General features: G+C 35.1%; 1 protein-coding gene across 5 annotated transcripts in view; it reads right to left on the bottom strand.

Annotated features, from left to right (window-relative positions):
* Mrtfb (myocardin related transcription factor B) overlaps positions 1-25,365 on the bottom strand; it is a 157,492-nt gene that overhangs the window by 103,377 nt on the left and 28,750 nt on the right. For all 5 annotated transcript variants that reach the window (XR_003302649.2, XR_003302651.2, XM_077802986.1 and 2 more), the window contains one exon: positions 196-411. Coding sequence is in view for 3 of the 5 variants with exons in the window: in XM_077802986.1 (XP_077659112.1) it covers positions 196-349 (154 nt within the window). In the remaining 2 variants the exon portion in view is untranslated. The remainder of the gene's footprint in view (positions 1-195; positions 412-25,365) is intronic.

The following is a 25,365-nucleotide window of genomic DNA, read 5'->3' as shown; positions in this document are numbered from 1 at the left end:
GCAAAGACACTGGGTAAATAATGAAAGATCTGGAAGGAAAGTGAAATACTACCTGTTATTCAAAACCATCCTATGACAGTGTCCTCCTCGACTCACTGATGAACTGAACTGACAAAAGCAAACTGAAAAGGAATAAACTGGGCTGAGAGGGTGACTCTTTAACAAGGTTCCCACTGCACATGTTAATGAACTCACCGTTCTTCCTTTCGTTCAGAGGGGGTAAGTGCTGACTGGACTGCAAGGAGAGTTCCTGGAATTCGTGAGCCACGGCCTCACTTTGAGGACTTGGAGCAAGATGGGCTAGAGGTCCCAACTCATCCTCGGTGTCTAAGGCCCCCACGTGATCCATTGTGTTCCAGCCACTGGCAACAGGGAATACGAGACACCTCTTCACGTGGCCTGTTGAAGAGACTGTCAAATAAATAATGTGTAAATAAAATAAATAAATGGTACACTTGTTTTTCTCCAACTTGCACAAAAGTATTAATATAGGATCCCTGGGTACTAGTCTGGTTTTATTGTTGTGTGGTCATTACCATTTGCCTAGCCAAGGCAAAAAGAACTAAGATTTCAGGACTGCCCTAAAGGGTTTGCAAAAGTGAGTTCAGCAAAGTTAATGCCCTACTAAAACAAAACAACGCTCTTAAGAGGGAGCCTAACAGAATCTAGCTCCCTCTCCGGACCTCATGGTCCTTGTCCAACACACAGGAATAATATATTTTCCATCCAGCAAAGCACTTACATGGTAAAGAAAAGTTAAAAACTATGTTGTAAACTTCTTTTGTAGCAAGGATTAAAGAAAGCTATTGCTATTGATGTCACTTAAATATTTCAATGCATGCTAAAATGAGAAGAAAGTCAACTAACGCCAATGAAAATAAAGCAGCAGGCTGGCTTTAAAATGTATGTTAACTCCTTCATATCAAACAACTTCAGTCAAAATTCATAGCAACCAGCAATGTTTCAGATAAAAACTCCTCTGCCAGCCTGGGTCTCAGGGTGAAACCAAAAGGAAACAGAACTTTCAGCTCACCCACAATGCACATATAGTTCATGTCAAAGAAGCAAACCTTTATTTTATATCATGAAGATTTGAGATTATTTGTTACTACAGCATAACTTGGACTATGCTGACTGACACAGAAATCAATAATGGTAGTACCAATGACACAAACGTTATTGGAAGCTATAAGGATTGCTGTTCCAATAACAAAAACTATTATTGGAAGCTATGAGGATGGTAGTCTATGTTACTCAGTAGTAACACATTTGGAAGACTACTGTCTACTTATTTAGTAGTACTTCATACACAGCTTGTCCATTCATTCACCCATTGATGAACACTTGGGCTCTTTCTAGTTTTTACAACTATTACAAATAAACATGCTACGAACACTCCTGCACAGGTTTTATAGTTACATGCTTTCATTTTTCTTAAGTAAAATGCCTAGGAGTGGGATGGCTGAATCATATGGCAGCTATATATTTAAATTTTAAAGAAACTGACAAAATTTTCTGAAGTCGTTGAACCATTTTGCATTCTTATTGGCATAGTGCAAGAATCCAGTTGTTCCACATCCTTGCTAACACTTCATTTGCTCAATCTTTTTCCTTTTGGTCATTTAGTGAGCACATGGTATTTGACTGTGGTTTTAATTTGTATTTCCCTAGTGACTGATGATGTTTTAATGAGCTTAACTAAAGAAATAAAGGGATGGCAGATAAGTTTCTGATGAAATCTTTTTGTTCATTTTTAATATTAGGTGGTTTTCTTGTAATCTGAGTTTTTATCAGATATGTGATTTGTAACTATTTTTCCCAGAGGCTTACCTTTTCATGCTCTTAACAGTGTTTTGTAAAGAGTAGATATTTTGATTGAATAACGTCAAATTTATCAATATTTTTTGAACCACATTTTTGTAGTTGTTAATACAAGTCTTTGATTAGTCCAAGGTCACAAAGATTATCTCCAATGTTTTTTTCTAGATATAGATTTGTGTTTTACATTTAAATCTATGGTCCATTTTGAGTTAATTTTTACATAGACAGATATGAATCAAAGTTCTTTCGGGGAGGCATATTGATGTCTGATTGTTACAGCACCATCTGTTTAAAAGATTATCCTTTTCTACTAAATTCCCTTTGCACCTTTGTTAAAGTCAATTAACCATGTATATGTGAATCTATTTTGTAACTCTGTTTAAAAAAAAAAAAAAAAAGGAGTGAGGGCCTCAACTTTTTGGGTGATTCCTAAACTATTACATGTGCAGGGTAGACTCCATGAAGCCTAGCCAAGGCAAAAAGAACTAAGATTTCAGGACTGCCCACCATAGGAGAGACAGGGTTTGCAAAAGTGAGTTCAGCAAAGTTAATGCCCTACTAAAACAAAACAATGCTCTTAAGAGGGAGCCCAACAGAATCTAGCTACAACTGTCAACCAGAATTCCACATCCAATGAAAATACCCTTTAACAAAGAAGGCAAACATGTCACCAGTGAATACATACTATAAGGAATGCTAAAAGAAACTATTTGGGATGAAGAAAAGTGATACCAGATAAAAATTTAGATCTCAGGAATGAAAAGCATTAAATACAAATAAATAACAGATTAGCTTTTCTTTTTCTTAATTTCTTTAATCTTATCACACTCTACAAAAAATATAATGCTTTCTTGTGGAGTTTGTAATACATGAAGCTATCATGTGATAACTATAGCAGAAAGGATGAGGGGGCAAATGTATTTAATGTTTTGCATTTCTATATATTATAAAGAAGTTGCATAATTATGACTTTAGAAAGACTGAGAAATTAAGGTTGTATATAATTCCTAAAAATAAAATTTGAAAATACAAATAGCTTTAGCTAATAAATACTCAATTTTAACAACAACCAAAGAAAACAACGAGGTGTATACGGGGTAAAAGTGGGAGTTCATAACCCACTTGAATCAAACTGTGTAATATGATGTATTAAGAACTATGTAATGTTTTGAACGACCAATAATAAAATTAAAAAAAAAAAGAAAACAGAACACCAAAGTAAAATGGGACAAAATAATTGGCCTTAATAATTATATTAAATATTAATGGGCAAATCAATCCAACTGAAAGACAGAGACTAACAGAACAAATTTTATAGAAAGTCTAAAAGTGTATGTTTATAAGCCACATACTTTAGAAAAGACGACACAAATGGGTAGAAGAAGATGGATATAAGAAGGCAGATCATGTAAGCAAGAAGCCAAGAAGGTTGTAATGACTATCAGATACAAGTATCATCATTCTCTTATAATGCAAGATATGTTGACACCAAATTATTTCTCAGATACAAGAACCATAATGCCCTTATAATGGCAAGATGTACTAACTTTGAACATTAGTGCTAATGATTTGGAAGATCCTTTAGGGGCAGATTTTAAAATATTTTCATGGAAGAATTATCTGTTCTTAATATTGAAGAATTTTTTTTCAACCTATTATGCCTTGACATTGTGTTCACCTTAAACTCCCACGCATCCCTCCAAATTAAGAAAATTATAAGCTAAGCAAATCTTAAAATCTAGCAAAGGGAAAAGAATAAATTTTCAAAAAATTTTAACTTAATATTCATGAACATTTTTGATGGAGTACAGGCTATATTCTAAAATTTTGTAAGCTGTCATCTTAAAGTCTACTTAACTACTTGATAATTTTTCTTTGAAACTGAAATCTAACATCAAATATAAAAAGCACTCTCTTGTCTAGTAGGAGATAATTGAGATGTTAAAGAAATTGCATCAGAATGGATCCTTTCAGGGTCATAATTTAATCATGAAAGTAAACTATAGGGCTGGGGTTGTGGCTCAGTGGTAGAACGCTCGCCTAGCAAGTGAGGGGCCCTGGGTTCGATTTTCAGCACCGCACAAAAATAAATACACTGTGCCCAACCATAACTAAAAAAATAAATATTCAAAACAAAAATTTTTTTAAAAAGTAAAACTAATTTAGATTTAACTGGACAAACAGTGGTAAAATGGTAATTTGTCTAGAACAGATGAATGAATAGGAGAGTTAATACCTTCAAATCTCAACAACATAACTATATTCCAAATGAGCTAAATCCAACATTTATCTGGAAGTAAAAGCACAGCACAATACAAGTAAGATTAACCTGGAATACAGCTTCTGTTTTCAAGAAACAAACCACTAAGCTAGGGTATCTTAGTGGGAGAGCACCTACCTAGCATACCTGAGGCCCTGGGTTCAATCCTCAGAAGCACAAAAAACAAAAAACTAAAACACCCTTACAAAAAACCACTTCATTGTCAGATGCTCCTATAGTGATAGGAAAAAACACAGAAAAAAAAAAAAGAGACAGTACACTTTCATTTTTTCATCTATTCATTTCCTTTTATCTAAATGGAGCCAGAAAACACTAATGAGATCATATTTTAAAAAGTGATGGGCTTGTTTTAAGAACTATGTAATGTTTTGAACGACCAATAATTAAAAAAAAAAAAGTGATGGGCTATTAGAATAAGGTGATCCCTAAATCAGCCCTAACATTTGTCTTGAATTAAGTGTGAATCCAAAGCCAACATTTTTTCCACTGTACCTTATTGCTCATAGTGACTAATGACTAATTTATATGACATACCTGTAAATAAAGTGGTATAGAATCACTGCTATGTACAAGAAATGTGAAATAATAAAGAAGTTGAAAGGATATAAATATCAAACTTCAGAAGTTTAATATACAATCAGTCAAATGAAGAGAGGTAGACGTTTTAGCAATAACAGAGCTATTGTCCCTGCCCTTCAAAGCTCCCCTGAATTACAAACATTAGGGAAATACAAACAAGATCAAGCAGCAGACTTGGATGAAGAAGTACAAAGACAAAGTTAACCACATACCCACAGTAATTCTGTGATACAAACAAACAAACCAAGGTAAATTAATGATGTCAACCCTGGGTTATTTCACATTATCTGTTCTTCCCACCAAAACTCCTGGTGGCAATTTGTTAGATATCTAATTCAAAATTTATTTACTATTATATTTATAAAATCATGTCAACTGTATGTATGAAAATATTTTCTTAGCAATATACGGTAGTTTTCTATATTATTCTCTTCTAAATGAAATTTCTTAAGTGTAACAAGAATTCATTATCAAGGGACTGGAGCTATACTTCAGTAGTAGAGTGTTTACCTAGCATATGTGAAGTACTGGGTTCGATCCTCAGCACCACATAAAAATAAACTTAAAAAAATTAAAGTAATTGTGTCCATGTACAACTAAAAAAAATTAAATTCATTATCAAATACATTTATATATTTATATGAATAAAATTCACCTCCCAATTTTATAATTGGGGGGAAAAATCACAGAAAGGAACACTTTGTTCAAACTATTTACTCTTAACAATTAAGATAAAAATCAAATAATTGGTTTAAAACTACATATTTCTACACAACTATTTCATTACTCCACATACATTTTTATTAACTGTTATGAAAAGTGTTTTCATCCTTTGGTTTTTTCCTAATTTAACTCCTGGCTTGATTACCTACATTCTCTTACATTTAAAAGGCCACAGATTCATAAAATGACAGGATATTTTAGCTGAAAGCTTTCTTAGAACCAATATCCAGTATAAGTATTTCTGAACTCTCCTCACAATATGTTACTTGAGAAGGTTTAAAAGAAAAAAAAAATTCCCAGAGAGGAGAGGAAGAGGAAGGGAAGAATCTCCAGAGAGTCTGCTATAATTGGTCTGGGATAGAGCGATTTTAATTTGTTGCTAGTGTTGACGATCATTGCCTAGAGTAGTTAGAGGTCAGAAATTATTAAAGCATATAAACAGTAGAATATAAGTAGATATAAACTGCTCTGGGAACCTAGACAATTAAATGTCCAGTTGTATTAATGTAGTTAGGAAAAGTCAAAAGGATAAGCAGAAGTTTCCCAGGCATGGAAATTTTCTCATCAGTAAAAGTAAGAGGCACAAACATAAAAGGGCTGCTGCGGCCATGTGGGGCAGCTGGCAGGGAGTGGCAGAAACAAGGCTGGCGAGGTCAAGACAGCCACAAAACTGAGGAGAGTGTGTACTCTAGAAGAGTGATGTGACCCGAGTAGGAGTTTTAAAAGATAATTAGTAACTTGTCTCTGCCAGAATTAAGTCTCAGGTCGAAATGCTAGAAACTAATATAGCAAAAATGCAGAAAAGCAAATAAACTCAAAAACTCTTTAAGGGGCAAAATTTCAAAGTTTGATGACTAGCCCATTTGAAAGGTAAAGGAGATTAAAGAATGGAGACAGCGGGTAAGAGTTCCAGATGGGCAGCTGGAATGGCTGGTGGCATCACTGCAGCAAGGCAGGAAGAGGAGTGATGGGCAGAGAGCTCACTTTGAGAAACCAAAGACCAAAACTGAAAAAAAGAAAATGGCTGGAGAGATAGTGTCCCACTTCAGGCAAATAACTTACCTCTTAATTTTAAAAAATGGGAAAGACAACAAAAAGAAAGAAAAGGAAAGAATATTTACTGTATTTCTACTCTGCTCAACACTAAATTTAATCTAGGCTTTCCCTAATTGTGCCCTGATGACTTTTCTATGGGATCATTATGCCCATTTTATAGATGAGAAAACCAAAACTTGACTAAATAAATTTAAGACGTTAATATCAAAGCCAGGTTTCCAACTTCAGGGCCCTTATTACAAAACATGGATGTACCAAGAGGCAAATAAACTGGAACAAAGAACGGGGAAAGAGAGATTGCTGAGGAAGGAGGTAAGGATGAGGGGGATTAAGCCATGAAAAGAGCCATGTGTACAAATCTGTGACACACAGACTGAAGGCTCATACTATCAGGCACTGCACTGAGCTCCAGGGTTCCAATGATGAATCCACCATAGGCCCTGTTGTCAAGGAATCAAGGCCGTATCAAATGGCAGCCATGACCCACCAGTGCTTAACAAGAGCTTCATGGCAGATGAAGGAAATGCTCTTCTATTGTTCCATTTTGGCAAAACACTGAAACTGTGACAGCAACTGCACTCAAGATGAGAAGAAAATGAAATCTGCAGTGATGATGTACCACTACATATAAACAGGATATCTTTTTGACACTAGGTTACAATTCTTTCAAATAAACAAATTCTAAGTGTGTATTTATTTGTAAAAGTTGGATTTTATGTGTAACTATTAAATGTAAGGCAAAAATGAACAGTAAATGTACCAAACACTGACAATACACTATAGAGGAAAGTCACAGTCTTCCTATGCTCCAAGTGGCTGTTGTTCGAACAATGTGATGATTAATTTTTTAAAAATTGTTTACCAAAGGGGTTGGGGTTGTGGCTCAGCGGTAGAGCGCTTGCAGAGCACTTGCCTAGCACATGCAAGGCCCTGGGTTCAATCCTCAGCACTACATAAAAATAAATAAATAAACAAATAAACAAATAAATAACAAAGGTAGGGGGGAAAAAGTCAAACAAATTAAAAAAAAATTGTTTACTGAAGAATAAGTTTCACATGAACATAAATATGGAACAAACTGCATACTTAGCCTCCCAAATGATGAATTCTTAATAAGTACTATAATACCTAATAGGGCTTTTTAAATATTCATTATGATCACCCATCAATAGAGATTTGAATTAGCAAAAGTTTAAAACACACATGGCTTTTAAATTACTACATAAAAAGACAAAGAATTTAAAATGCTATTTGTTCTCTAAGATAAGTGGCCAAACCCTGTGTCTTTTTAGCTTAAACAACTAACTGCGTTTTCTAAGTTTATTCATAACGAATGATTCTCAGAGAATAAGAATTGATTAGAGGATTATTTTTAAGATAGAATAATCTCCACAACTACTGGGTTAAAAACAAACTCTAATTTTGTTAAACCATAATTAGAATTTGATTTAAATACTAAGAAGTAAATGTTTGTAAAAGATTAAACAAATATTTCATTGAACAAGTTAAAAAAATATATTGTATTCCTATTTCCAAGTTCTCTAAGGCAGGGGTAAAGGAAGAAGGGAAGAAGGAGAGAAAAGTGAAATGGAAATTTAAAAAAATCTCTCCTTTTTATTTTCTAGCTTTTTACTTCTTGATATTAGCGATCAAAAGAATTTACTTCTTTACTTTTACACTTAAAATATAAAAAATAATGTAGCCTGACTGATACGGATCACAAACAGTGTCCAAGGTAGCATAACTAGTTAGATAGCAGGACAGGAACCACGAACCACGAACCCCTAATTTGTAATTCAGTTCTTTAGCACTTATTTAACTATATTCATTAAATAAGTTAATTCGTCATTTTGAAATGTACAATTCAGTGGGTTTTAGTACATTCACAAGTCACCCCTCGTCTGATGCAACCATACCAGTTAATTGGTTAGTAAACTGAAAATCTGAGTTTAAAAAGGAGTCATTAAAAACGATATACATAGATCTTAAAACACTTTCTTTTAAATTGAAGTGCATAAATGTTGATTCATTTGCTGGTCTTCAAGTACAGGGTCAAGAAGGCTCTTGTTTCTTTGTGGAAGTGCTGGCTCTCTGGCATAAATCAGTAATGTCTGTGATTTCCAGTCTGTTTTTTGCAAAGTGGAACAAAAACGGGAAGGATTTTTAGTACAGAATTTATGTTTTTACAAATTTTAACCCATTCTTTTCTCATCTGCACCTGGTTTGAAAGTATTATTTAAGCAACATGCCTTTTTGCTTCCAAACATTTAAGCTTTTTGCACTTGTATCTCATCAGTTTACACAGTATTTCAACTATTATAAATGGCATAAACATATTTAGGAACAAACACAGCTGACTTTTGGCTAACATACGACTGCACTAGTAAGAAAAGAAAATGTTTCACCAGACTTCAGCATTACCCTCTGGCTACAACCTTTAAGTCCTGGGACAAGGGAAATGGAGAAGGTTGGTAATTCAGTGCATGAGTCAAGTGGAGGATGAATACCGGAAGCTCTACCACAAAGTAGTTTATAAAGATTTATGTTGAGGCCAAAAGTATCTCAAATTAGAAACTTGGGTCTTTTAAAGTTTTCTGATATCTGTTAACACAAATTATTATTTAAGCAATATTATTTTACTACTATTGAACTTCTTGCAGAATTTCTTAATATTGCACTCACAAGACAGCTTGGAGTTCATACCAAATAAAACCCAATCTTTAGAGTTTTTAAAGAACTCTAACAGGTAGAAGAACTATCAAAAAGTGCCGAACACCATTGGTTAAATGAGATCAACTATCCTAATTTTTATCAGATTCCTTCAAAATACTATTGAGTTCTTCCCTGCATTAAACATACTCTCATATATAAAACAGCAATTTTAAATCAGTTGTAAAAATTTTGACTCATGCTGTAGTTGTGAATAAGGTATTCTTTTTTGTTTGTTGAGATATAATTCCTTTGCTATAAAATTCGTCATTTTGAAATGTACAATTCAGTGGGTTTTAGTACATTCACAAGGTGTACAACCATCACTATCTAATTTCAGAACATTTCATCACATATAAAATAAATCCTGAACCCATGAGCAATCACTTCCTAATCTCCTCTTCCTTCAGTCTCTGGTGACCATGAATTCACTTTTTTTCTCTCTGGATTTGCCTGCTCCAGTCACTTCATATAAACAGTGTCAAAGAACAAGTGGTTTTTTTTTATGTGTAGCTCCTTTCACTCAGCATGTTTTCAAGATTTATCCATGTTGTCCCAAGTAGCAGTATTTCACTCCTTTACATGGTTGAGTAATAATTCATCATGTGGATTTACCACATTTGTTTATTCATCTTAGGATGAACTGTACATTGTTTCTATCCTTTAGTTTTTATGAATAATGTTGCTGTGAACATCAGTATACAAGTTTTTGGATGAACGTATGCGTACAATTCTCTTGGAACTACACAGAAAAGTGGTACTCCTGGGTCACAGAGTAATTCTATGTTTAACTATTTAAAGAAATACCCAAATGCCTGTAATGGTCACATCATTTTATATTCCCAAGAGCAAGTTAATAGGGTTGTGATTTTCCCACATTAAAAAAAAATTAGAGCTATCCTAGTGGATATGAAATGTGTGATTTGGACTGGCAGTTGCCTAATGACTAAAAGTGTTAAACATCTTTTTATGTACTTATTGGACATTTGAGTATCTTCTTTGCAGAAATATTCATTTTTAAATATTTGTGTTTTATTGTTGATTAGACAGTTCTTGCTATTTAAATATATGGAATAAATATAAATATATATAATGAATAAATCTTACAGATTGTCAAACATCTTCAACTCCGGGTTAACTTTTTACTTTCTTCATAATGTCTTTGACACATAAGTTTTTATTGCTGATTAAGAGTGATTCATCTTTTTTTTTTCTTTTGGTTGTACTTGTGTTCTTGATATGATATTTAAGAAATAAGCACCAAATCTACATTCATAAACTTTTGTGCCTAAACTTTCTTTAAAGAGTTATAGTTTCAGTTTTCATATTTAGGTCTTTGATACATTTGTAGTTACTTTTTGTATATGGTACGAGGTAAGGATACAACTTCATTATTTTGCTTCAAGATACCCAGTTGTCTCTGCAAACTTGTTAAAAAGATCACCCTTTTCCCTTTGAATGGTCTTGGTACTTTTGTTTTAATTTAATTTACCATAATTATTTGGGTCCATTTCTGCACTCTCAATTCTATTCCATTAACTAATATGCCTATCCATATGCCAGCACCACAATGTCTTGCATACTGAGACTTCCTCGTAAGCTTTGAAATTAGAAAATGCGAGTCTTCCAACTCTGTTTCCCACCCCTCCAAGATTTTTTCATTAACTGGGTCCTTTAAATTTCCATATGAACTTCAGCTTGCCCATTTTGTCAAAACAGAAATTAGGGTTTTGATGGGTATTGTGTTGAATTTGTACATTAACTTGGCAATATTGGTATCTTGATAATAGTAAGTCTGGCAACCCATAAACATGGGATGCCTTTCCATTTATTCACATCATCTTAAATTTCTTTCAACAGTGTTTTATAATGTTCAGTGTATAGGTCTTACACTTTCTTGGTAAATTTAGTCTTATTTATTTAGGATTCTGTTGTAAATGAAATTGCTGTCTTAAATTTTTATTTTTTATTTGCTAGTACACAGAAATACAACTCATTTTGTATTTTAATCTTGTATCCTGCAACCCTGCTGAACTACTTCATTAGTTTGAACAGATTTTTTTTCCTAGATTCTTCAAGGATTTCCTATTTATAAGATAATGTTATCTGCAAATATAAGTTTTAATTATTCCTTTCCAATCCGGAAAATTTTTATTTCATTTTCTGCCTAATCACTCTGGCTAGACACACTGTATGATGCTGAACAGGTCAGTAGTTATATCTCCACATTCATTCCTGATTTTGGTAATCTGAGTCTTTTTCTTAGCCAATCCAGCTAATGGTGTCTGCCCACTTTTATTTTTTTGATCTATTCAAACTACCAACTTTTGGTTTCACCAATTTATTCTATTATTTTCTGCTTTAATCTTTATTACTTCCTCCACTCCACTTGCCTTGGGTTTAGTTTGCTCTTATTTTTAAGGTCAGAGGTTCAGATTTGAGATCACCGTATAAAGTTCTAAACTTTTCACAAAGTGATATGTTATATTTGAATGTTATTCATATTGTTTCTTATATGGTATTCATAAATTTTTAAAAATTTGATTATTATTATTATGTTTAAATTAGTTAAGCCAAAATGTTTTCTGAACAATTTCCCCTATGCTGGAGTACAAGGAGACCAAAATCACTTCAGATATTAGAACCATTGTCTCCTCTGGATAGCTAACCTTCTGAGAATATCTAACATGAAAATTCCTTATCCCTCTAGAGGTAGTCCTTTGCCTCTCAGAGAGTTCCACCAGAAGGTTACTTCCATTACTGAAAGGAAACTACTGTTATGGCAGATTATTTTTCAATGAAGAACATGACACTATCTCTCATTCCACATATTGTTCCTACAGTGTGACTAGGACTTTCTTCTCATCAAAAGATGAAGTGCAAGCTTGTTGAATCTGAACTAGTCTATTCTGCAGGAAAGGGACACTACACATGTCTCTTAGGATAGGTCATTATAGTTCTGCTTGGTTCTCTTTAGAACACTCATCTTTGGAGATGTTGAGGTGCCATACAAGTAATCTGACTTTCTTGAGGCTGCCCCACCATGAGGAAGCCAAAATTAGCCCATAGAGGGACCATGTGGGGAGGTCTTAAGATGACATGAAGAGAGAGACAGATGCCCGGCCAGCCCCCACCTTCTTCAGCTTCCCTTTTCCTTTGCTGTCTAGTTCCAATCACTGTTTAAATGTAACTACATCAGAAACCAAGCCAGAACTAACTAGATAAGCCCTTCTCAAATCCCACAAAAATCACAGAAGATAATAATTGCTAGTTTCAGTCACTAAATTTTGAGGGGATTTGTTATATAACAATAGCAAATGGAATATTCTTGCTATATAACTTGAAGCCTTGGGATCATAAAGAAAAACTCCAATTACATTCTTTCATAATGAAAGTACTCAAACAGAGATAGTTAATTCTCAATCTTCTGCGAGTTTATTTTAAAACATGCTTTTACTTTTTACCATTCTGGTTATGCCAACCTGAATTAGTTAAAAAACAGTTTATCTAAATTTTCTTACTTATGAGATCTAAAACTAAATCCAGTACTCTAACTGGGGTATAAGGGAACTGCTGAGAAATGCAGAAAAACTGTCTCACCCACTAGTGAGGTTTTTATTCATTTGATTTGAATTTATGTTAAACTTGAACACAATCCTTTTCTGCAAAGAGAACTGGTATAGAAGGTATTAATTCAGAGCTGAGGTTCTGGAGTCAGATAAGGAGGCAAAAGTCAGTATTAATGAACTTGAGTAAGATGTATAACCTCAATAAGGCTTAATCCCTCATATATATAAGTTGGGAACATAATACCCAAACTCAAGGGATTACTGTAAAAACTATCTCTAAGCTTAGTAAGTCACTGCTATTATAGTGGTTTCTTTAATCAAATGCTCCTCATCCTCTTCCTATTGCACTCATTTTTGTTTTAATGTAACAAACATTTGTTTGTTTGAGCCTCACATTTATCATGATTAAATTAGATCTTGTTATGTACAGTCCTCGCTCCATTTGCTTCTGATCTTTTAGTAAGAGATGGAGGGGGAAAATCCCATTAAACAAAAAGAACAGATAAAATACCTAGAAATTAATGTAACTAAGAATGCATAAAATCTTTTTGATTGAAAATAAAGTCAAACATTACATTGTAATATTTTGAAGAAGTCAAAAGAGAAAGGGGCAGGGTAAAGTGCCAGGTTGAATCCCAGGGCTGGGGATGAGGTGTGTGTCTTAGTCCTTGATACCTGAACAGAACTAAGGAAATCCTTGCAATAAACTAATTAAAAAAATCTTTCTTAAACTGATGCTAATCCATCACTTCACAGTATTCCAACTTCACAAGTTACAAGCAGCATGACCGTGGGCAAGTTAGTTAACCTCTCTATGCCTCTTTGTAAAATGGGTGTAAATAATATTTCCCTTGCAAATTAAAGGAGAAAACACACATTAAGTGCTTGAAGAATGCCAGGTGCTGAGAAAGCATTTAGTAAGCACTCGCTGTCTTCATTTAGTCAGGCTCTTCCTTGACTGATGTGCTTACCTCACTGTCAATTGTGTTGCCCTGTTTTGCGAGAGATCCTGGCACATTAGAGCTGTATAGGTGAGAGCTTACAGTTGGCCTGGATTCAAATTCAGCTTTGGAATTTTCCAGCTGGTGGGCAGCCACTTACACCATCAAAGCCACAGGATTTTTAGTTAAAAATGAGGGCAGCAAAGGTACTCACTTCATGGGACTGATGGGAGCACTGAGGAAACACGTGATGTACAGAGCAGAAACTTGAACAACTCAGTAAATGTCGATAATGTGAACAATTGGTGTTATTATTTTGCCTACCACATTCTTGGTTTCCTGCATCTAATATATGAAATAACAAAAATAATAATGATTTTTTATGATTTCCAGCTGCACAAACTTTATTTCTAGCTTGTCTTCGATTTCTAATTATACTTCAAACTTCCAAACAGAAAACTTTATTCCTACCAACTATTCTGACACATACACAAAATATTCTGATGAATAATGATAATAGAATTTTTAAATTCCTGGTACAAGAATATAGGTTAGTTCTAAAAGTAATAGGGATTGAAATTAATATTTATACTTTGCACTATGTTTTCTAATATTTGGGATTTCACAGGCATTTGAATTTTGAGATATTTGGCTACATTACATGGCTATATGTATAATCTAGAAAATTTTTTTTTAACAAAGAAAGAAAAAAAGAAAAACAACTTATAGATTTTTCAAGAAAAGGTATTTTTCCTAAAGTTATCTCTTAAAACTAGGGACCCAAACTAATCTCAGTGGATTATAAAAGTTTCCCAAAGTTTATTTTTTAAGTTCAGTCAGAAAAACAATATTTCCATGTACCTTTTATTTCTTATTACATTGGTATCTCTGACATTTGCTTAAAGTAGCCAGAGAAGCTCACGATCTTGAATTTAGTCCTTAAAAGCAATTACTAAGGGTTATAATTTCTGTGCTGAAAATGACAGAACTCATGAAAGGGCATGCAGTTCAGATTTTTGTGTTTTGCAAAGCCTTTGCTTTTCAAACATTACTTTCATTATTTTCTATAAATACATCACTATCCTTAAGGAAAAATATTTTCAGATAAGATTAAAGATCTTTAATTATCACTGGGAAACCACCTTAGCATATTATCAACTTTCTAAAGGCAGACTTAATGCATGAAAACTTACTTGCCAAATAGGAAAAGGAACTATTAGAAATAATTTCATTAATGATTTATTCCAAAAATAAAAGGTCTAAATTTTTACCACAAGTGGCAACAGAATATTTTCAGAAAATTTCTGGAAGATATTGTTTAAAAAAAAAAAAAGACAAAACTGAGATGTTGACTAGAGAAATCTGCTTATCCTCACCCATCACTACTGCTTCCCTCAACGACTTCTTTCCCTGGCATGACCATTCTCTTTGCTAGGCTGGATTTACATGAACCCAGTAAGTCCCAAGTTTTCTATTCTGCAAATATTTTAATGAAATTGGCACAGGTGCATTCAAATATGTTGAAAAAATCATAATCTAGAACTTATACATCTTAATTTTAATTATATTATAATTGCTGTATTATTATAGTATGATTGAATTACATAGTTATATTCCATATTGAATTCAAGCTTTTATAGATGTTCCACATCTGGGGGAATGGAACAGAATGGGTTAAGCCATTGGCTAGAATTCAATTTCCTTTCAAATCTAGGGGAGATCTGGAGACACACATATTTACTCCCAGGAATCCTGACTGTGAAACAGAGATGGCCTTCTGGAAGGTCTGGGCAGCAGGTACTCATGGTGCTGCCACTACATACAACCTTGCCATGATTGCCTCATGAAAAGTAGAGGCAGTTGCATCTGGCCTGCCTCTCTGGAACAGACTGCAGAAGGCTAACATTTATGTTAATATAGCATTCCAGTCTCTCTTTTGTGCACAATGAACAAAAAGCAGTCAGAACCATGTTACTGCACTAGAAAAGGCTTCAAGCAGATTCTCATGGGGTCTTTATTTCAAGCTCTAAAGAAATTCCCATATATTCCAAGTACAAATGAAAAAGCAGATTTCATAGTTCTGAACAATCCAACCCAATCCAAACCATGGGTACTCAAAGAACACACAAGAAAAAAAAAATGTAACAGGAAGGGCAGTGGTTAAAAAATATTTTAACAGAGAAAAACTGAAAACAACCTATTTCTCATTAATAGGTTAAATAAATGTGGGTACATTTATTCCACTGAAATTGTGCTACAATCGACAAAAATGAGATGGATCTATAGGTACTGAAAAGGGAAAATGTCCATGATACATAATTAAGGAGAAAAACTTGGTCACTGAGTAGAATGTATAAATATAGCCACTGAGAGAACAAGAGAAAGAACAGGGCAGGAAGGGAGAGTGGAGGTGGGCAGGTAGGCAGGGAGAGTGTGTGTATAGCAGGGTAAATGTCAAAGAAACAGGAAAGGGGAGAAAAATGGGAAGGCGGAGACAGAGACAGATGTGGAAGTGTAAGTACAACCTGGCTCTCTATCACAGGGTGTCCCATACAGTAGCTGCTTGTCACATGTGTCTATTCAAGTATAAATTAATTAAATAAAATTAAAAATTCAGTTCGACAGTTGCACAATTCACTTCAAGTGCTCAAGGGCCACAAGTGATTAATGACTACCAGAGAGCATAGTCTAGAACATTTCCTTCACTGCAGAACATTCTTTTGTGGAGTGCTATTCTGTATCTTTATTGCACAAAATTTTTATCATGAGTACACAGTGCTTTCATAGTCTGCAAAGATAATAAAGTTATTTCCAATTTGGAAAAAAAATGGTTTGGGGTTTTTCTTCTCATTCTGTATTTCTTTTAATACTTCTGCAAACACCACAGAAGCCCCAGAGGTTTCATAGGCCTTAATAAACTGTATACTAGCCAATTTTCTCTGAGTTTTTTGATTCTTACTAACTTGGTTCTACTCAAGAAGAGTTCAAATGCCATAAAATAAAGAATACAACAACATTCATTTGAAGCATCGTGACATTGCTCTTGTTCTCTGAAATCTGGAAAAGGTCGTGTTACTCATTCTTAGCAGGAATAGGAGCAGGTGATAGAAACCTCTTGCAGTTTAGACAAACATTTTAAATTGCAGCTTTTCTTCAAAGAAATAATGGCATTTAAAAATAGCATTCATTTTTTTTCTGATTCAATTCAGTACAAAGTAGAGGGGGATAAACTAAGCCTAAAGCTTAAGGGGGGAAAAAAAATCACATGAACTGAAAAAGAAAATGGCAAGGCTATGAACCACTTTTCAAGAGGGCATAACACCAAAGCAAGAAATGTTTATAATAACCAGTTCTAAGGCTTCTGATGTAACAGAAGTGAGGCATCTGGTGAGGTTTTAGGAGGGCAATCTTTTAAAAAAAGAGCATAGATGAATTCTAAATAGGGAAGAGGGGTGGGGAAGGAAAGGGAGGGGGCAGGGGATTAGCAAGGATGGTGGAATGTGATGGACATCATTATCCAAAGTTCATGTATGAAGACATGAATTGGTGTGAACATACTTTATATACAAACAGAGGTATGAAAAATTGTTCTATGTGTGTAATAAGAATTGTGATGCAAAAAAAAATTAACTGAAATATCTCCAAGGGGGGAAAATACACGCAAGTTTATGGGGAAACACACAAATAATAACATCTTAAGACTCTTAGTCCCCCTGTGAAAATACCACTGACTGTTGCCAAAGATCACAGCCCCAGATACTACTGCTATATCCACTAGCACCCAGTAACCCACTGGGTCCCTCAGGCAGATCTAATCTGTGCCCTAGTCTTCAAAGCCCTCAAACAATATCAGGTCCACATACTCTCCTAGGGTAACCATTCACTGTTCTATCCCCAGACCCCAAGTTCCAATCATTACCATCTTTTTACAGAGGGGCCTTGCATAATACATAAATATGTAAAGCCACAGAAATTAAGAGAACATAGAAGTAACCAAGAATATATCACAGCACAATGAATCCATGCATACTGAGCAATCCAAAAACATGACAAGGTGGAACTACAAATCAGTGAGGGCAAAGATGGACCATGCAATCAGCAACACTGGCTTGGCTTGTGCAACCAGTTTATTTGCATGGAAAGTTATTTCCTATCTCATATCCTCACACAAAAATAATTCCATGTGGATTAGACTTACACTAAAAAAAAAAAAAAAGAAAAGAAAACCAGAACTTTTAGAAGAAAATATGATAGGATCTCTTTGTGACCCCAAAGTATTTAGAATTCAGAGGCATTAAATCTCATACAAAAAGCCCCCACCATAAATGGAGACAAATTTGATTCAATTAAAGTATAAAATTCCTATACAGCAAAATATATAACAAAGTAGAAAGATAAGCCACCATGGAGAACATATCTGAAATATGGGAAACACATCTGAAATGCAAAATATCAACAATAGATGAATCTAGAATACATAAGAATCTAAAACAAAAGAAAATAGACACATCACAGAAAAGGAAATTGAAACAGTTAAATAAACATAAGAAATGATGCTCAAATTCACTAGAAATCAAGGAAATGCATTATTTCAAATTACTGGCAAAAATTTCAAAGTCTGACAATACCAATACTTAGCTAGAATATGAAGCAATAGGAATTCTCAGACAGTGCTGTTAGGGGTTGAAACTTCAACAGCTACTGTGATCTGCTAATATCTAGTTAAGCTGAGGACAAGCAAACCTTACGCATCAGCAATTCCACATCTAGGTGCAAACCCTACAAGAGCTAAAGGGATACCTCAGTGGTAGAACATTTGTCTAGGATATACAAGGCCCCAAGTTCCATCCTCAGCACCGCAAAAACAAGTAAACAAATAAACCCTGGAGAAGGTATCAAACATATTCACAAGAAGGTGTACTACAATATTCCCAGCCATACTGTCCAATCACAAAGCAAGAAACCAAAACTTCCATTGACAGAATGAATAAATTGTGGTATAATCCTGGGACACCATATGGCAAAAATTAAAGTGTATATATCTACAGAGATATATTTCACATATAATGAGAGAGAGAAAAAAAAAGTCATAGGAAGATATACACAGTATGATGCTGTGAAAACTTCAAGATACATAACCTAAATACACTGCTTACAGCAGCAGATACATGTAATGTAGGTACAAGGCCATGCACTGGGGACAATGAGCAGCCACTTCAGGACAATGGCTCTTCTGCAGAAAGAAGATGGGGACATGGCAGCTGGAGGGGTCCACAGGGGATACCATCTACCTATGCATGTGCACTAAATATGTTATTTTTTTATCATCTTTATCTTTTAATGTCAAACAAAGGTAGTGAAATGTCATGATTTGACTAAACTGGGCAGAGATTATGGCATTCTCTAAATTTTTCTGATTTCATGAAATATTTCAAAGTATGATGTAATTTGTATTTTAAAGAAAGAAAAAGAGAGGAAGAGGCCACATTTTTACCAAAATGATTGTCTCCTGATATTAAGCCTATTAATAGCTTTTTTTTTCTCTTTTATGGTCTTCTGTATTTTCTAATTTTTTTTTCAAAAAGTCATTCCAGATGCTTCTAGTCCATATTATTCTTACATCTTCACACCCAAACCCATCACTGCACTTGCTTGCCTCTCTGATACAGAACATGGCATTGCCATCAGTGCAGTCTTTTCTGCAGGAATATGGGCTCTTAGAGGAACCAACACAAGCATCCTCACTTTTATGTAAATTACGCAAAAATGCCCAGCATGGGCCAGTTATTGTGCCAGCTGCTAGAAAAACGTGAACAAAACTGACATTGTCCCTTCTTCCAAAGAGCTTAATCTTAGAGAAAAAGAAACATTACATAAATATAAAAAAAGAACTATAAAAGTGAAATTGTGAGGAATTCTATTTAACATTGTATATACAGTGCATTAATAAATGTTTCCTGGTTGATTCTAAGGCAGACTCTGAGCAGCTCGGGAGGATCTGTGGCCTATGACTCTAGGGCAGGGAAGAATTCCTTGTGGTGATGGCCAAACAGGTAAAAATAGGAGCCCATGGTGTGTGGTACTTCAATTCCCTGAAAACCACTTGCCATACAGTGAGACAGCAGAGACAGCATCTCCATTTATCTGTCCATCTATCCCCTTCCTTGCCTGATTCCCACATCCCCACCTTATTCATTAATCTAGTGCAATTAATTTTAGGGGATCTACATGTGCTAAGGTAGAGATATGAAGACACACACAAGCATATTCCTGCCTCAAAGAGTTTTCCTTTTAGAATAATAGATCTCAACTGGGGATGGTTGGGCCTCCAGGACATTACTGACAATGCCTGAAGATAATTTTGCTTGTTATAAATAGGGAAGGGGTTGCCAGCATCTACTGAGTAAAGACCAGAGATGCAGCTAAACATACTATAATGGTGCTTACTACGACAGCCCTCTACAACAAATATTTATTAGGGTCAAAATGTCAATAGTGTCAAGGTGGAGAAACCTGGTGTAGGTTATTTAGAACCATCTCTAGAAATCGACTGCATAAAGCAAGGCAAATGTGGAGAGCAACAGTAAGTGGCTCAGTAGGCCAAGTGTCAGACACCAAAGACTATTAAATACTCCATAGTGAGATGAGCCTGTTTAAAAAATAAAATCACTGCTGAGATTAAAATGTCTGATCTGAAGAATCAGCAATATAATTACCTCACAAAGCAACAACAGTAATAAGATGTTGCCCAAATACAAAGGTAAGGTACCTAATCTAGAAGTAGAGAGGGGTAAAAACATTTCCTTAGACGTGACATCTAATTTGAGACAAGAAAGATGAATGAATTAGCAAAGTGATGTGAAGGCAGAGGCAGGAGTAAAGGACTATTCCAGACAGAAGATGAAATGAGCAGGCAAGTAGAACTATGATACACAAGAAATGTGTTTTAATGAAGGCCAAGTAGGGAGTGGCTACTGAAGGGCTTGAGAGGTAAACTGGATGAGCCCAGATCATAATGAGAATTGCATGACAGATTAAGAAATAAGAAGCATGTACTTATCTTCAGGGCAATAAGAGGCTACTGAAAGGATGTGTACAGAGACAAGGTATGAACAAAATTTGAGTTAGAACAATCACCATGGAGAATGGATTGCTAAAGAACAGGAGGCAAAAGAGATTGAGGGAGGTGGTGGTGCCCATGATCCAGGTAACCGAGTGCTGACATGAGCTAATGGTGGCACTTTGGAGAGACAGGAGCATTCAGGGGATCCTAAGACAGTAGTCGTCACACCAAAGTGTGTACTTAACCTGCATATCAACTCCAAAGCTCCCAAACTCCAAAACCTCAAAAGTTTTTCTTAATTCATCTGTGGCCCAACCTGGCAGCAAAATAATAACCTGAACTGACCTGAGGTTACTTATAGTATTTATTCTATTTCAAGTTTGATTATGGGAAATTGTCCCAGACCACACCATGTTGGGTAGCATATTATCTCTTTAAAATTCAAAAAGGTCTGTATTCTAAGCATGCAGTTGGGCTTCAGGTTTAAGAAAAGGGATAATGGTTCTATATAATGTGAAAAATAAACTTTTGTTAGATTAATTAAATTGGGAAAAATGAGTTACTGATTATTTGTTCAAAATGTTTATATCCCTCATTACCCTTACTTAACAATAGTATGAAACTTTCGGAAACCACATATAAGCACATCACATGATTAACTTCTTTATGGAACTTTGCCTTAAAATCTTAGAAATTTGGCAGTGTGATCCTAGCAGACTTAACAGTATTAGCATTGGAGAAAGAACTAAAACAAACAAAAACAAAACAAAACAAAAAAAACCTATTTCACAGAATTTACTTTATAATTCTTCCTCTTCGGGCTGCCACACAGAAGACAGATTAGGTAAATTTGCAAAAAGGACCAGATCTTCCTCTCAGAGTAATTCCAAGTAAAGCCAGCTGGGAGGCTGGAAGAGAGTTTGAGGTCACCCTCCCAATCACTATTAGTAGCATAGCCTCGAACACAGCGACTTGACTCTTTCTCAGTAGAAGAGACCTGATCCTTTCTGTACTTGTGTCAAGTACTACAAACACTTGTATCAAGTGGTGCTGCAAATAACAGTGGTCACCAGCCATGACTGTATGGTAAGGAGGAAGAACCTAGGACTTTCACTCATTCATTCAAAAAGTTTCTGTGAAGGGCTTTCCATGTGCCAGGCATTATTTATTCTAGGTGTTGAAAATACAGAGATAAATAAGATTAAAAAAATATTCCCTTGGGGGTTATAGATTTTGAAGGACACAAGGATATGAAGCACATAATCACAATAGGGTGTAATGAATTATGATGGCAACCATAAGGATGACAGTCTACAGTAGAGGGACCCAACGTAGAGGGACCAAGAGGAAAATACATAAAACCTCCCTAAGAAGACGACATTTACACTGAGATCTAAAGTATAATTAGAATTTATTAGTCCATGTGGACTAGAAAGAAAAGAAGAAACGGAGAAAACCAAAATAGCAGAAAATAATGGCTGAAAGCTGAGGAAAACTCAGTGAGGCTCTCACCCTGCACAAAAGTCAACTCAAAATAGATACAAGACCTAGAAATTAGACCCAAAACATTGAAACTCCTAGAAGAAAACATAGGGTCAACACTCCAGCATATAGACACAGGCAACGATTTCCTCAACAGGCCTCTTAAAGCTCAGGGAAAAATACCAAAAATAATAAATGGGATGGCATCAAATTAAAAAGCTTTTGCACAGGAAACAACTAAGAATGTAAAGACAGAATTTACAGAATGAGAGAATAGCTTTGTTAGCTCTCCTGACAGAGCATTAATATCCAGTATATATAAAACTCAAAAAACAACACCATCAGGGGCTGGGGTTGTGGCTCAGCGGTAGAGCGCTCGACTAGCACCGGGGAGGCTCTGGGTTCGATCCTCAGCACCACATAAAAATAAGTAAATAAAGGCATTGTGTCCAACTACAACTAAAAAATACTTAAAAAAAAAACAACACACAATACCATCTCTCTCTCTCACTCACACATACACACACATAACCCCAGTTAATAAATGGGCAACTATAACTTTTATATATAAAAATATAAATTTTTTTTGGGGGGGTACCAAGCTGCTCTGTCACTGAGCTACATTTTTAGCCCTTTTTATTTTATTTTGAGATAGGGTTTTGCTAAATTGCTGAGGCTGGCCTCAAACTTGCAATCCTCCTGCTTCAGCCTCCTGATTTGCTAGAATTACAGGCATCTACAGATAATGACTTGCTCAATAGGACTCCTAAAGCTCAGGAAACAATACCACACCTGGCAAACAAGACACTTCTCAAAAGAATAAATGCAAATGGCCAAAGTGAAAAAATGTTTTAGCAATTAGGAAAATGCAAATCAAAACTACACTGAAATTTCATCTCTCTAGTTAGGATGATAGTCATCAAGAATGCAAACAATAAAAAATGTTGGAGAGGACGTTGGATAAAGGAACACTTTTACACTGTTGTAAATTACTACCACCACTATGGAAATCAGTATGAAGGTTCCTCAAAAGTCAGGAATGAAACTACCATATGACCCAGATATTCTGCTTCTTGGTGTTTATCTTGAAGAATTAAAGTCAGCATACTATAACGATACATACTAGTATATACTCATGTATACATGTATACAGAAGCACAATTCACAACAGCCAAAATATAAAACCAACCTAGGTGTTCATCAACAGATGAATGGATAAAGAAAATGTGGTCAATGAGGTATATGTACGCAATTAAGTTTTTTAAAAATTTTTTTTAAATTTATTTTTTAATTGTAGGTTGGACACAACACCTTTATTTCACTTGTTTACTTTTGTGTGGTGCTGAGGATCAAACCCAGGTTCTCGCACGTGTGAGGCGAGCGTTCTGCCGCTGAGCCACAACCCCAGCCCCACAAAATTAAGTTTTATTAAGCCAAACAAAGAATAAAATTGTGCCATTTGCAGCAAAACAGATGAAATTTGAGAGCAAAATCAGCCAAACTCAGAAGGCCAAGGGTCATATGTTTTTTCTCATATGTAGAAATGAAAGAAGGAAAAAGGAAAAGAAAGGTTTTCTTCATGAAAACTCAAGAGACCAGTAGAGTAGGAAAGAGACCAGGGGCAGGGAAGAGGGGAAGAAAAGGGGAAATATTGAGGAATGATTTTTATTTACATAAAAATAAGTAAATAAAGGCACTGTGTCCAACTACAACTAAAAAATACTTGAAAAAAAAACACCATCTCTCTCTCTCTCTCACTCACACACATACACACACACAAATTATATTGTTATATCATGTGCACATACAAATATATAACAACAAATCCCACTATTATAATCAAATTATATTGTTATATCATGTGCACATACCAAATTATATTGTTATATCATGTGCACATACAAATATATAACAACAAATCCCACTATTATAATCACAATGAGATTTGTTGATATATGTATAGTTATACAAAAATATTCAGGGGGAGCCGGAGTGCAGCCTCAAGACAAAAATATTCAGGGGGAGCCGGAGTGCAGCCTCAAGACAAAAATATTCAGGGGGAGCCGGAGTGCAGCCTCAAGAGCAGGCAGGAAAACAGTTATGGTCCAGAAGAAATCCTATTTAAAAGTGGACTATTCCTTCTGATGTTCTGGAAGGCACTTCAAACCTAAAAATAGAATAAATATAGGAAATGAGTTTTAAATGCTTTGTTTAGGCTTTGCTTCTTGGGCTGGGGTAAAATAATCCCTCCATGTAATAAAGTATACCTAAAATGAACTTCCAATGGTCAAAATGAATGCTGTATATTGAAACATGTAGAACACTTACAATGAGTGTGAATAATAATTAGGCTTTGAGCAGTTTTTTGCCAATTTTGTTAAGTACTATGGTCTGACAGGGCACTTTAAAATAATAAGTTTACCAGAAGCATAATTTGAGATATTCGGTTGTCAATTGGGAAGACTTTGGCAACATGAAAATTTCCAACCACAAACAAATCAGTATAAGTCATACTCTGTATTTTGAACCTGTGACAGTTTAAAAAGCAAATGCTAGTACTCTACCCCAAAGATCCAAAGGAACTAGCAAATATTACTATTTTTATTGACAGACTCTTGATATCCCATACAAGAGCAACAGACTTGTAAAAACTAGTGTCAACAGATTTTAGTTTCATATATGTAAGATTTCTGATTTTGAGAAAAATCAAGAGGCCTAATAGGCCAAAAGAGCTCACACTGAACTCAGCATACTTGGGAGAACTGGGGGTGGGGGGGAAGTTTGATGTGAGGGGAGGGCAACACCTCACAACTGCTACTTTGGTTCTTGGTGAACATGCTTTTCTTAAAAACCATCCCCTCCCCTGATTTTTGTCAGAGTCATCTATGTACCACTCGGACCCCTCCTAAATTGTTCAGTGGCTTTGGCTCGAGTGGTAGTTTTTCTCTGTAATCTCCTGCCATTATGCTATTGAAGTGGGAATTCCTTCTAATTATCCAACGCCTCAGTAACTCAACTTCCTCAACAACAGGAACATTCCCATTCTCTGCACTTCAACCTCCCACAATAACAGTCATATCCTACGCCCCGCCGGGATCCTGAATTCTGAAATTTCTAATGTGAATACATACATCCTTGCCG

Source organism: Urocitellus parryii, chromosome 9, assembly GCF_045843805.1.
Source record: "Urocitellus parryii isolate mUroPar1 chromosome 9, mUroPar1.hap1, whole genome shotgun sequence".
NCBI lineage: Eukaryota > Metazoa > Chordata > Mammalia > Rodentia > Sciuridae > Urocitellus > Urocitellus parryii.
Note: the sequence above shows the minus strand (reverse complement) of the source record. Positions and strands in the feature narration are given on the sequence as shown.